Source organism: Heptranchias perlo, chromosome 16 (genome assembly GCF_035084215.1).
Source record: "Heptranchias perlo isolate sHepPer1 chromosome 16, sHepPer1.hap1, whole genome shotgun sequence".
Taxonomy (NCBI): domain Eukaryota; kingdom Metazoa; phylum Chordata; class Chondrichthyes; order Hexanchiformes; family Hexanchidae; genus Heptranchias; species Heptranchias perlo.
In genome coordinates, this window is record NC_090340.1 from 24484762 (window position 1) to 24497840 (window position 13079).

At 46.5% G+C, this 13079-nt stretch overlaps 1 protein-coding gene across 3 annotated transcripts in view; it reads right to left on the reverse strand.

The window, feature by feature from the left end:
- tsnaxip1 (translin-associated factor X interacting protein 1) overlaps positions 1-13079 on the reverse strand; it is a 91181-nt gene that overhangs the window by 5773 nt on the left and 72329 nt on the right. For all 3 annotated transcript variants that reach the window (XM_067997835.1, XM_067997834.1, XM_067997836.1), the window contains exons 11-13: positions 11428-11556; positions 5825-5983; positions 3182-3291 (exon numbers count right to left, since the gene is read on the reverse strand). In XM_067997835.1, the coding sequence (XP_067853936.1) occupies positions 3182-3291; positions 5825-5983; positions 11428-11556 (398 nt within the window). The remainder of the gene's footprint in view (positions 1-3181; positions 3292-5824; positions 5984-11427; positions 11557-13079) is intronic.

Below are 13079 nucleotides of genomic sequence, written 5' to 3' on the forward strand. Positions count from 1 at the left end.
GGTGGGGTGGGTGGGGTGGGGGGGAGAGGGAAAAGAGAGAGAGGAGAAACCTCTGCCTGGCTATACTTTCCACTACTTGCCCTGCCCAAACCTCATCACCAAGTCACACCTTGGTCTCTCCTACTGTGCAATTTTGTCCTCATTCAAGCAGCAGGTACTTACCACCTCATCCTGTTTCACCCTGCTCGCCTCCCAAGTTTCTCCAAGATATTCTCTTTAAGCTCTTCTACCTCTGCACTGAGCGACGACTCATCTTGAGTGATTTAAATCTCCACCTCAGGACGCCTTGCTCTCCCATCCTCACTAAATCCTCCATATAAAACTCTCCTATCCATATTCATGTCCACTCCGTCAACCGCCATTTCCCATTGCATCTGTACTCCTTTGATCTCTAAGACTGATGAGGTCATTGCCGACCCATTTCCTTGTATCCCTCATCCCACTACCCCCTTCAAACTCCTTGCTTGAATCTCTCTAATCGGGTTTCCACGCCTTCCATAGCACCGAAATGGCCTTAATCAAAGTCACAAACAACGTCCGCTGCAGACTTTGGCATGGTCAACAACACCATGTTCTTCTAATGCCTCTCCTTTATCTAGCTCAGTGGGACTGCCCTCGCTTAGTTACATTCTTACTTATCTGAGCAATGCCAGATTATCTCCAGCAATGGCTCCTCTTCCCGCACCCAAGGATCCATCCTTGGCCCCCTCCTTTACACGCTGCCCACTTGGCGACATCATGTCCAGACATAGAGGACACCTGGCTCTACTCTCCACCACCTTTCTCGACCCATACGCTGCCTCTGTGCTGTCAGACTGCTTGTCCGACATACAGTCTTGGATGAGCCACAGTTTGCTCCAGTTAAACAATGCGAAGATTTAAGCAACCACCTTCAGTTGAGCCACAATCTCTGTATCCTTCCCAGCCACTGTCTCAGACTGAACCAGACTATCCACAACCTCGGTGTCATGCTCAACCCTGAGCTGTGCTTCTGACCCCATATCCTCTCCCAAAGACTGCCTATTTCCACCTCCATAACGTTGCCTGCCTCTGCCTCTGCCCCTGCCCCTGCCTCAGCTTATCTACTGCTGAAGCTCTCTTCCTTTGTCACTTTCAGACTTGATTTATTCCAATGCTCTCTTGGCTGGCCTCTGATCCTCCATGAACATTAGTTCATCCAAAAGTATTCTGCCTGCATCCTATCTCTCACTGTCCCATTTGCCCATCACCCCTGACCACACTGACCAACATTGGTTCCAGTCCCCCAACTCCTCATTTAAAATTCTCATCTTTAAATTCCTCTATGGCCTTAACCTGCCCCATCACTGTGTCCTCCTCCAGCTCTACAATGCCTCTCCTGTTTCTTTAATCTCTTGTGCATCCCCTTTCTTCCCCCCCCCCCATTCACTCTACCATTTGTGGTCATGGCTTCAGCTATCAAGGCCTCATGCTCTGGCATTCCTTCCCTAATCCTCTCCATCTCCATCTCCCTCTCCTTCTTTAAACACACCTCTTTGACCAAGCATTTGGTCACCTCTTCTATCTCTCCTTCTTTGGCTCAGCATCCAATTTTTTGATCATGCCTTTATGAAGTGCTTTTCTACATTAAAGGTGCTATCTAAATGCAAGTTGTTGTAGTTGTCTTGTCTCAAACGGAGAAGCCAATGCTCAGCCATTACTCCATTATTTTGTTTATAGTCCTTTATTTTATTTTCAAGCAGAAAAATAGACATATGAGAGTCCAGTAAAAAGTAAAATCGTAGATCCTGATTGTCTAGTGGGGTTTTACATTAAATACTTATGGAGATCTTAAAATATTGTGTTGAAGGATACCAGTTTATTTCACTCTATTTCAGTACAATTTATCAGTGACTCATTAGTGGCAGTATTTTGACCATGTTTAAAGTATAGTGTCAAAATGTCCTACATCAAAAGTCATCTGTCCTTTCACCTTCATCAAAAAAACAAATTGTGTTCAAATAGTGTAGGTGGTCAGATGGTTTAAAATTTTTTTTGGTTTTGTTACATTGATGGGTCAGCTTTTTCTTATCTAGGCTCCTCTGCACTGCAAAGTTTCAGCACTTCAAATCAGTAAGATACATCCTGCATATTTTGCTAACTTCAGCCAATTTTCATCTCAGTACAGAAGATGTTTATGAAACATTTTTTTGTATGAATAGCACTGTTTCCTTGTTAAATTAATTCCCTCTGGCATGCTTATTGTTACAGCACAGCTGAAACTGCAGGGATCATCTTTGTTAGTATTCCAGCACATATTACAGTATAACTAAAACTTCACTCAAATGCCCAGTCTTCACATGTCAGTTGGGACAGTGAGTGCCAGCAGGCTACTTGAGCTTGGAATGTATCACAGCCAGGCCTGACCCTGTCCTCTCAACCACAACAACAACTTGCATTTATATAGCATCTTTTAGTCACCCAACATCCATACACGTGCACTATCCAGCAAGATCACTGGATAGCAATCAGCAGCAAGAACACAGGCCAATTTTCTCCTTCCTAATCCAGAGACATGGAGGCCAATTGTACCACCATTATTGCCGTCCCACCTCAGATCACTCACCAGCATAAAGCAGGAACTGACCTTAGGATCCTTAGGTCTATATGGCTGAATACCATACCATACAATGCATTTATCCACTGAGTCATCAGGAAGCCCTTCAAAAGATTTTTGTTAACTTTATGTTTATTGATGTATTTGGATAAGTTTTCACCTTTTTAATAATCCCCTTTTTCTTTTTGCCTTGCCTAACACCTGCAGCTGTGAGGGCAGCCTATGGCCACCTCCTGCTGTCGTCAATGTCCCTTGTAGCCAACTGCCAAGAGGTGCAAGAGATTTCTCAGTTGTGACTGTTCTCCCTCTCTCCCTTCCTCCTTCCTCTCCCCACCCCCTCCCTTCCCAGTTTACAGCTACTGTTGGCGGTGGAGGTTGTAGAGTTCCCTCCTCCTGAAATGAAATACTCTGCTTTAGCTTTGTACTCCACAGGACTAAACTCATCAACAGTGAGGGACAGGTAGGTTTGAGTGAACATGAACCTTGAGGCTCCGAGCCATGGCTCCTAGTTAGGGGTGTAGATGTTCTTTTGCTCCTATTGTGCTGCTCATTTGAAAGCCACTTGATTTCCCTGGGTAATCATATACAAGTTTGAACAAATCCAACCTGAACTCCTGTTTGGAAAGAATTCCTTTTCCAGAGGTGTCACGATGTATCAGTTCCTTCAGCAGGTGTGAAATAAGATGCATCTGCCCATGGTATACACTTTCATCAACCTAAAAAAACATTTTTTAGAACACAAGCATGGTTAGATAGTTATGCTAGAATATCTTAGCTGTGTATAATTTTTCCAATTTATGTCTTAAACCTTGGCCAATAGTTCAGAGTGACTCATTCTCTTGTATTTACTCCCATTAAGTAAATATCCAATTTTCACATTGCTCCTCCCTCCAATGGCACAGTCATAGTGAGGAACTAGCTGGATAGGGGATCACTGAAGCAAACCTAATTTCTGTCCCCTTGCAGTGGAGAGCAGTGAATCACTAAACAATTATAAATGTGGAGTCTCATTCCTTCAGGTTGTGAATTGTTTTAGGAGATTTTAAAAATGTTACATTTTACATTTAAATTTTTTTTCTGTCTCTCTTTCTCCGTCAATCCAATCTTTCTTTCCCTCTCTTTATTTCTCTTTCTGTACCTGATTTGACATTGCATTCACCCACTCTAATTCATCCTCCTACTTAGTACTTTTTAATTCTCAATCCTTGAATCTCATTGGTTAAGGAGAGAGACTGTCCCGTTTTTCACCAAAGTCCCAGATGCCCTGTGCCCTCGCTGCATGTTATCAGTTCGCACTTCCAGCAACTTCCTGGGCAAAAAATTTAAAAAACTAAATGTGCACAAATAAGTCTAACAGGCACGCTGCGAGAAGCCCCACTCCAGCAAAATCTGGGCCATTATTTTTTGTGTGGATTTTCTATCGTCTATTTTCCCTCTATTTTTCACTTGTACTGGTCACAAATCTAAGATCTGCCTTAAATATTCTCTCCAGTTCAACGGCACTGGACACTCCCATAAGTGGTCCCTGCGCCTCTCACGATCAGGAGTTTACTGTCATTACCCAATTATCTAGGTATACAACAGTGTAACCTGGGGGTTGTAACAACAGTACCACCTTGTTATATAAACTAGATATCATGACCCTTCACATTACACTTTAGTGAGATGAGGCCAGATATGAATCACTAAACTGTTTTACTTTTACAGTCAGTAAGTGAATGCAGAGTAACCACTTGTAGCAAATCTCATTTACTTCAATTTAACCTCGATTTCTCCTCATAAATAAGAAAAAGTAATAAACTACGCTGCCCTGTCTTGGGTAGTGGGTTAAATATATTTGCTTTTGATCAATCTTAGCATTGAATCAGACCAAGGCTTATGCAGAGCCAGGACAACTCTACTTTCTTAAGGTAGATTGCCAAGACATTACTTACCTCTCAGCAGATCTCACCAACTAATCGTCAATTTTTGGGCCTTTGTTCTTTTTGTTCCCCAGGAAGTATGACCACCAACTCCTCCCTTAGCAAGGGGTTGGTCAGTAGAACTGCCAATTAACCTGATTACCACCTTCCCAAGAGTGGATGCTTACCAGGCAGCCCATTCTATGTATGCAAATGGCTTACTGGAAGTCTGAAATGAGATAACAAATTAACTATTGACCCAGGTCATTGTGGATAACCAAGTCATTAACATACCAATCTCCCAGCGGCCTTAGCATTTCTTTCTGTTAATAACAGCCTTAGAGGGGGTGCAAAGAAGGTTCACTAGATTGATTCCTGGGATGAGAGGGTTGTCCTATGAGGAGAGGTTGAGTAGAATGGACTTATACTCTCTGGAGTTTAGAAGAATGAGAGGTGATCTCATTGAAACATAAGATTCTGAGGGGGCTTGACAGGGTAGATGCTGAGAGGTTGTTCCCCCTGGCTGGAGAGTCTAGAACTAGGGGGCATAGTCTCAGGATAAGGGGTCAGCCATTTAAGACTGAGATGAGGAGGAATTTCTTCAGAGGGTTGTGAATCTTTGGAATTCTCTACCCCAAAGGGCTGTGGATGCTGAGTCGTTGAGTGTATTCAAGACTGAGAGAGACAGATTTTTGGATGCTAGGGAAATCGAGGGATAATGGGGATCGGGCAGGAAAGTGGAGTTGAGGTCGAAGATCAGCCATGATCTTATTGAATGGCGGAGCAGGCTTGACTCTTGGCATGGCCTATTCCTGCACCTATTTCTTATGTTCTTATGAGAGGCTCTATCATTGTGAATTAACCCTTAAAATCCCAATCCTGAGTGCATAGCAGAAACTTGCTGTAGATTAAAACAAAAATCCCACCTTGGTCAAATAGCCAAGAATCCTTAGTTATAATAGTAATCTTTTGTGCTGTTAAGGCTAACATTGGTATCCTACTCCCATGCTACCACCAATGCCATGTTTAGCTGATTGAAAGGAAGTGCATAGTGCCAACCTTCCTCATAATTTTCCCTCTGGCTGTAAGGAAGCTCCTGGCTTTTGCTCAGCACCTCCAGAGCAGCATTGCTCATATTGAGAATGCAGCAGAGTAGGGGAAAATCAAACCTGCATCTCACCATTGCTGTGGCACACTGTACTGATGCCGTAATGTGGATACTAGCACACAGCAGAGTGGTATGGTATCCTGCTAATAATGTAGGACTGACAAAAATCCATTTAAGTATTATATAATTAGTATTTTAAATTCTGCTAACTCTGTTGAATAAGGGAATGCAGAAACTCACAATTCCATTGAGAATACTGAAAAACAGACTGATTGTCTCATCTGTCGGATGGTTTCTGCAGCCATAGAAAATGTTGTAGGCCCAATGCAGAGCAGAGTCTCCATATTTCTTCTGGAGGAATTTGTGGAAAAACTCAGGAAGGTTGGACCTTGTCCCACTCTATTTTGGAAGAAAACAATACTTAGAATTTTAAACATTATACAAATATCTTTATAGAAACAGGGTGCTCTATCATAGACATAATTATATTATCAGTATCAGATGGAAAATAAATCATGTTCTCTTGTTTTGTGAAAGTCTCTTCCCTTGCACAACTATTATGTCTATAGAAAATCAATTAAAGAGGTGTTATCTAAGGACAAAACAAACCATAACTTAGCATTTTTAAAAAAATTGTTCCGATTTTCTCCCCAGCTGTCCTAAAGGTGGGGACACATGCTGGGTGCAGGTCCAGAATGCCATGATTCTCTAGGAACTCGCTCAGGTGTGAGTCTAGACTTTGAACGTTGGCAGTGGGTGATATCACAGTTACCTTCAGCCCTGTCTCCACTTGCCTTCCACTATGTTTACTACCACTGAATAGCAATCATGAACGTGATGTTTGGCTGTATATTTTTTTCTCCCTAGCCCAGAAACACTGAGCCCTGTCACAGAGGTGGCATTTCCACTGACATCAACTGCAGTGTCCTCAATGACTGGTTGGGGCAGGCCATCACGGCTAAGTCCAGTCGTGTCCACTTCCAGCGGTGGTCACTGAAAATCAAACCGGATCGGCAACCCTGGCAAATTTTCTCTTCCCTATCTGAAAGGTGCTGACGGCACCTGAAGCACCAGTACCCCCATTTTAGCTGAGATCAGCTAATTCAACAAGCTGGGATTGAGCCTGAAATCCTGCTGTCTGTATGTTCAGACACTCACTGAAACTTGCTGAACCGTTGAAAGATCTCAAAGTGGTTTTTTTTCGTGTATTTTCTCGAGCAATCGCCACTCAATTGAAGGCCCTTAATTTGACTTCGGGGATTCGCATCTCCAAGCTGCGCAGCGGGCGCACTGCACACCCGAATGACGTGCTGGGAGCTGGAGTATTTAAAGGGCCATTGCAACCTTGGATTTTGAGAGAGAAAGGAGTAATTGAAGGAAATGGAACAACAAAGGACGAGGCCAGCACCATGGTTCAGTGACTCTTCTCGAGTTGTTGCTAGGCGGTGTGTGGAGCAGGTGGAATACATTGCACCCGGTAGCTAGGAGGAAGCGCCCTACCTCTGCCACCAAGAAGGCCTGGCTCGAGGTGGCAGAAGAGCTGAACAGCAGGAGCACCGTCTCGAGGACGTGGTTGCAATGCAGGAAAACGCTTTAATGATCTAACCAGGTCATGAAAAGTGAGTACAGTTACTGATTCAATGACCTAACCATCCTGTGGCGCACATCACCACCACCACCCCTCCCCCCACTCTGTCCTGCCAAGCCTAATCCATCACTTCACATCACTTCACACACCCACTTAAAGCTCAGTATCAACTTGCCTTCACTTTCTGTGCACTTCCTCACCTCCCTATTTGTGAACCCACCACTTCCACTCACCCCAGTCCTGATGCAATGTCATGAATCTGTCCGATACTCACCCTCTGATGCATCTTTCATTGGCAGCCTCAACCAAAACAATGCATCCTCACTCACTCACACATTGGTTCTTTCTCCCCTTGGAGAAAAGAGCACAAAATGCAAGGGAGAGGAGCCGGACTGGAGGGGGGGCCACCACAAATAGTGGCCCTGACAACGACGGAAGAGATGGTCTTGGAGCTGAGCCAACCAGTCAAATGCCTGGCTGTCGGAGATGCCGAGACTGGCATCCCGCAAACATCTAGTGACAGAACTTTAACATCTCTCACACATCATGAATTGATGTTATCAATGACCTGTTGCAGACGTCAGTATGCTCATCGCAACATAACTTCTGCGGTGATTCTTAATATTGCATTATGTTCTCTTCTAGGGCCTTCACATCATAATGAGCTATGCACCAGCGCAGATACACACACCTCGGTGGGTCCCGTTAGACAGCTAGTTGGGTTGTTACCTGGTGAGTCACCACTCACAAGTGAACACGAGCAGACACTGGTGGCAGGGGCAGCTGTGGAGAGTCTGCGTCGGGGGACGCACTCCTCTCCAAGCTCTGCTCAGCTGGACGCAGATGCTGAAACCCAGGGACCATCGTTGAGAAGGAGAATGATAGAGGTACAGATGCATCTTTGCGAGGTGCTGGAAAACATGCCACACACAGTCTCCACAATAACAGAGAGGATGGAGGAGTCTAGCTCCAGTTTTAGTGGAATGGTGGCGCAGGTGAGTGCGAGAATGCCTGCGATGGAGAGAATGACAGTCTCCATTGAGCTTCAAGCACAGCTCACAAATGAGTCCATTCAGGCCCTGACAACGGCTGTGCAGACTCTGGCTGCCAACATGTCTGCCACCTTAAACAGGCAGACAGATACTTTAGCAGTGGCCTTACAACACGTCACAGATGTCTTCTAAGCTGTTGTCTAGCAGAGTGGTAGGAGTGAAGTGGCCGTGGCCCTGGAGAGGGATGATGGCGAAAGGGGATGTGGAAGTGGGGACTTCACTCAAAGCGCTCTCACATCTCACCCATTTGCATCCCCCCACTGCCCCCCCCACACACTCAACCAGGACCCGCAATGTTGTCTCCTCTCCTGATGGCCGAGTCTGCCCCAGCGCTGGTGCAGGTGTAGCAGTCTTTGGCGGGGCCCTTTATGGGCTCCAAAACCCAGGGGGCGTAGACCAAGAGCATATAACCTGCTCACCGATGCTCAGTTTGGGTTCCGCCAGGACCACTCGGCTCCAGACCTCATTACAGCCTTGGTCCAAACATGGACAAAAGAGCTGAATTCCAGAGGTGAGAGTAACTGCCCTTGACATCAAGGCAGCAAGGAGCCCAAGTAAAATTGAAGTCAACGGGAATCAGGGGGAAAACTCTCCAGTGGCTGGAGTCATACCTAGCACAAAGGAAGATGGTAGTGGTTGTTGGAGGCTAATCATCTCAGCCCCAGGACATTGCTGCAGGAGTTCCTCAGGGCAGTGTCCTAGGCCCAACCATCTTCAGTTGCTTCATCAATGACCTTCCCTCCATCATAAGGTCAGAAATGGGGATGTTCGCTGATGACTGCACAGTGTTCAGTTCCATTCGCAACCCCTCAAATAATGAAGCAGTCCGAGCCCGCATGCAGCAAGACCTGGACAACATCCAGGCTTGGGCTCATAAGCGGCAAGTAACATTCGCGCCAGATAAGTGCCAGGCAATGACCATCTCCAACAAGAGAGAGTCCAACCACCTCCCCTTGACATTCAATGGCATTACCATCGCCGAATCCCCCATCAACATCCTGGGGGTCACCATTGACCAGAAACTTAACTGGACCAGCCATATAAATACTGTGGCTACGAGAGCAGGTCAGAGGCTGGGTATTCTGCGGCGAGTGACTCACCTCCTGACTCCCCAAAGCCTTTCCACCATCTACAAGGCACAAGTCAGGAGTGTGATGGAATACTCTCCACTTGCTTGGATGAGTGCAGCTCCAACAACACTCAAGAAGCTCGACACCATCCAAGATAAAGCAGCCCGCTTGATTGGCACCCCATCCACCACCCTAAACATTCACTCCCTTCACCACCGGTGCACTGTGGCTGCAGTGTGTACCATCCACAGGATGCACTGCAGAAACTCGCCACAGCTTCTTCGACAGCACCTCCCAAACCCGCGACCTCTACCATCTAGAAGGACAAGAGCAGCAGGCACATGGGAACAACACCACCTGCACGTTCCCCTCCAAGTCACACACCATCCCGACTTGGAAATATATCGCCGTTCCTTCATTGTCGCTGGGTCAAAATCCTGGAACTCCCTTCCTAACAGCACTGTGGGAGAACTGTCACCACACGGACTACAGCGGTTCAAGAAGGCGGCTCCCAACACCTTCTCGAGGGCAATTAGGGATGGGCAATAAATGCTGGCCTCGCCAGCGACGCCCACATCCCGTGAACGAATAATAAAAAAAATCTCAACTGTCAGGGCCAACCAACTGCGCATCGATGGAGTGATATCCCTTTCGGTTGATAAACAGTCCTGGCTCATGTGCAGGTCCTCGCATTGCTACATGTGCGCAATCAATTGTGCCCTACATCAGTGGGAAGCCATCCAGAGAGTGGAAACCCTCTCTGTCTGGCTGATATCATCACAGGGAAAGTTGACGTAGTCAGATGTCCTGGCAAATAAGCCATCCGTGACCTGTCATATACGTTTATGTGCAGACGACTGAGAGATCCTGGTGATGTCACCGGTGGCGCCCTGGAAGGATCCAGAGGCGAAGAAATTGAGGGCAGTGGTGACTTTAACTGCGACGGGCAATGCGTGGCCACCAGGCCCAGCTGGGAGAGGCTCTGCATGAAGGAGCGTGCAGATGTCTGCAATCACCTGGCGATTCAATCTGAGCCTACTTAGGCACTGCTCCTCAGAGAGGTTCAGGAAGCTCAGCCTCTGCCTGTAGACCCTCTCACGAGGGTAGTGCCTCCTGTGACGTCGGTACCCTCTCTGCTCTCTGCAGGTCCCTGTGGCTCACCTCTGTCTTGTGCACCTGCAACTCCCAAAATTGCATGTCATGCCTGCCGTGGATGGTGATGTGCCTCCTCCTCATATGTACTGTAGAATAAATCCATTGCACCCCCCACCCCCCCATCCTGATGTTCGTTTGAGGAGGTCCAAAATGTAGGTGAATATGTGTGAACACAAGAATTCTGAGTGTGAACCAAGAAATCACAGTCTGAACACAAAGAACTCCCAGCCAAATGTTTGTCCAAGAGAACTGAGTGCCCTGCTGCAAAAACTCACCTTCTCTTCAGATATCGATCATTGGTTTAACGGTCCAAATGAGGGTCGGCTGCAACTCGCCTCAGTTTCCAAGGCGTGTTTCAGCGGCTACAGATGACATGTTCATAAGCAGTTAAAATGGCTCGTGTAGGTCAATACACAAAAAGTTAACAGCTTTAAGGACTTTAAGTACTTCAATTGGTCTTTTAAATATCAGCCAGCTGGCTTTAAGTGCCGGCGGGACTTCCGGGTTTCAGAAGTGCGCGCTCATCCAATCGCGATTGGGTCAAACCCGCAAGTAGGCGCGTTGGAGAATTTTTACTCCCAACCCACCCGATCATGGGGGATAAAATTTACCCCATTGTTGGGGCAGAATAGCTTTACTCTGCATCTGGCTGTACTATACTTGAAGCTGTACTATATGGGAGTGCTTAGTGCTGACACTGATACTGGGTACCTGAAATGGGAAGAGTTCCATTCCCTAACACCACCATTCCTCATTCCCTTACCATGAAGAAGAAGAACACCAAAAAAATCAACAAAAATTGTAATTTTCCACCTAGTCAATGTTGCATTGTTGAAATCTCTCCAAATAACAGACACAATTATCCCAAATATACGGCTGACTGCTATCCTTCCAAACAGAATAGTTCCCTCTTTTGTGAGAATCTGTATCAATCCAGAGAAAGTCACTGCTGTGGTGCTGAAGACTGAATTCACATACCTGGAGATCTGCTGTAATCTTTTCTTTCCAAATTTCCTTCAGCACACTGGTTATGTCCTCCTTGCTCAAATTCACATTTTTGACTAGACCATCTTGACGCAGATATACAATAACATCTTCTCCAGTACCCTACACAAAAAGAAGTCAATCTTGCTTACAATCCATGCTTTATATTCAGATGCGACGTTAAACAGAGACCCCGTCTTTATCTCGGGTGCACGTAAAAGATCCCATGGCACTGTTCGAAGAAAAAGCAGAGGAGTTCTCTCGGTGTCTTGGCCAATATTTATCCCTCAACCAACATCACTAAAAAAGCAAATTGTTTCTCATTGCTGTTTGTGGGACCTTGCTGTACGCAAATTGTCTGCCTTGCTTGCCTACATTACAACATTCAACACTTCAGAAGTACTTAATTGGCTGTAAAGCACTTTGGGACATCCTGAGGTCATAAAAGGCACTATATAAATGCAAGTCCTTTTCCAGCAATCCTCCTCCAGCCCTACAACCCTCCGAGATCTTTATGCTTCTCCAATTCTGACCTATTATGCATCCCCAATTTTAATCGTTCCACCATTGGCGGGCATGCCTTCAGCTGGCTAGGCCCTAAGTTCTAGTATTCCCTTCCGAAACCTCTCTGCCTCTCCTCCTTTAAGACCCTCCTTAAAACGAGAGCCTGGAGTCCAGAGTGAGCACGGACCTGTGAGAGACCGGGGGCAGAGCGTCGGAGCAGGTAAAAAAAATGAGGCCCAGGGACTAAGTCTTAATCGGGAGCCCGGAGTCCAGAGCGAGAGTGGACCTGCGAGAGACCGGGGGCGGAGCATTGAAGCAGGTTAAAAAAAGAGGCCCAGGGATTAGGTCTTAATCGGGAGCCCGGAGTCCATAGCGAGAGTGGACCTGCGAGAGACCGGGGGCAGAGCATCGGAGCAGGTAAAATAATGAGGAAAAAACCTAAAGTGACATCAGCATAAGGGACGGAGCTGATCGGTGAGTAGCTGGAGTTTTTTTAAACTCTCTTGTTTATTTCTGTTAAGTTTATTTAATAATCTAATAAATAGAGGCATGGCAGGGCAGATCAGACTCATCGAGTGCGTGGTCTATGCTATGTGAGAACTCCAGGATGCCTCCCGTTTCAGGAGGTGGTCACCCCACAGCTTGAGAGTGCAGGCAGAGAGGGACTGGGTGACCGCCAGACAGACAAGGATGACCAGGCAGGTAGTGCAGGAATCCCCCTGAGTGCATCTCACTCTCCAACTGGTATAAATACTGCTGAGGGAGAGGGTTCCTCTGGGGAGTGCAGCCAGAGTCAAATCCACAGCATCATGGGTGGCTCCGCTGCACAGGGGAGGAGGAGAAAGGTCAGGAGAGCAATAGTGATAGGGGATTCAATAGTTAGGGGAACAGATAGGCGTTTCTGCAGCCGCAGACATGATTCCAGGATGGTATGTTGCCTCCCTGGTGCCAGGGTCAAGGATGTCACTGAGCGGCTGCAGAACATTCTGAGGGGGAGGGAGGGTGGAGGGTGAACAGCCAGAGGTCGTGGTCCATTTCAGTACCAATGACATAGGTAGAAAGAGGGATGAGGTCCAGCAGACAGATTTTAAGCAGCTAGGAAAGAAATTAATAAGCAGGACCTCAAAGGTAGTAATCTCCAG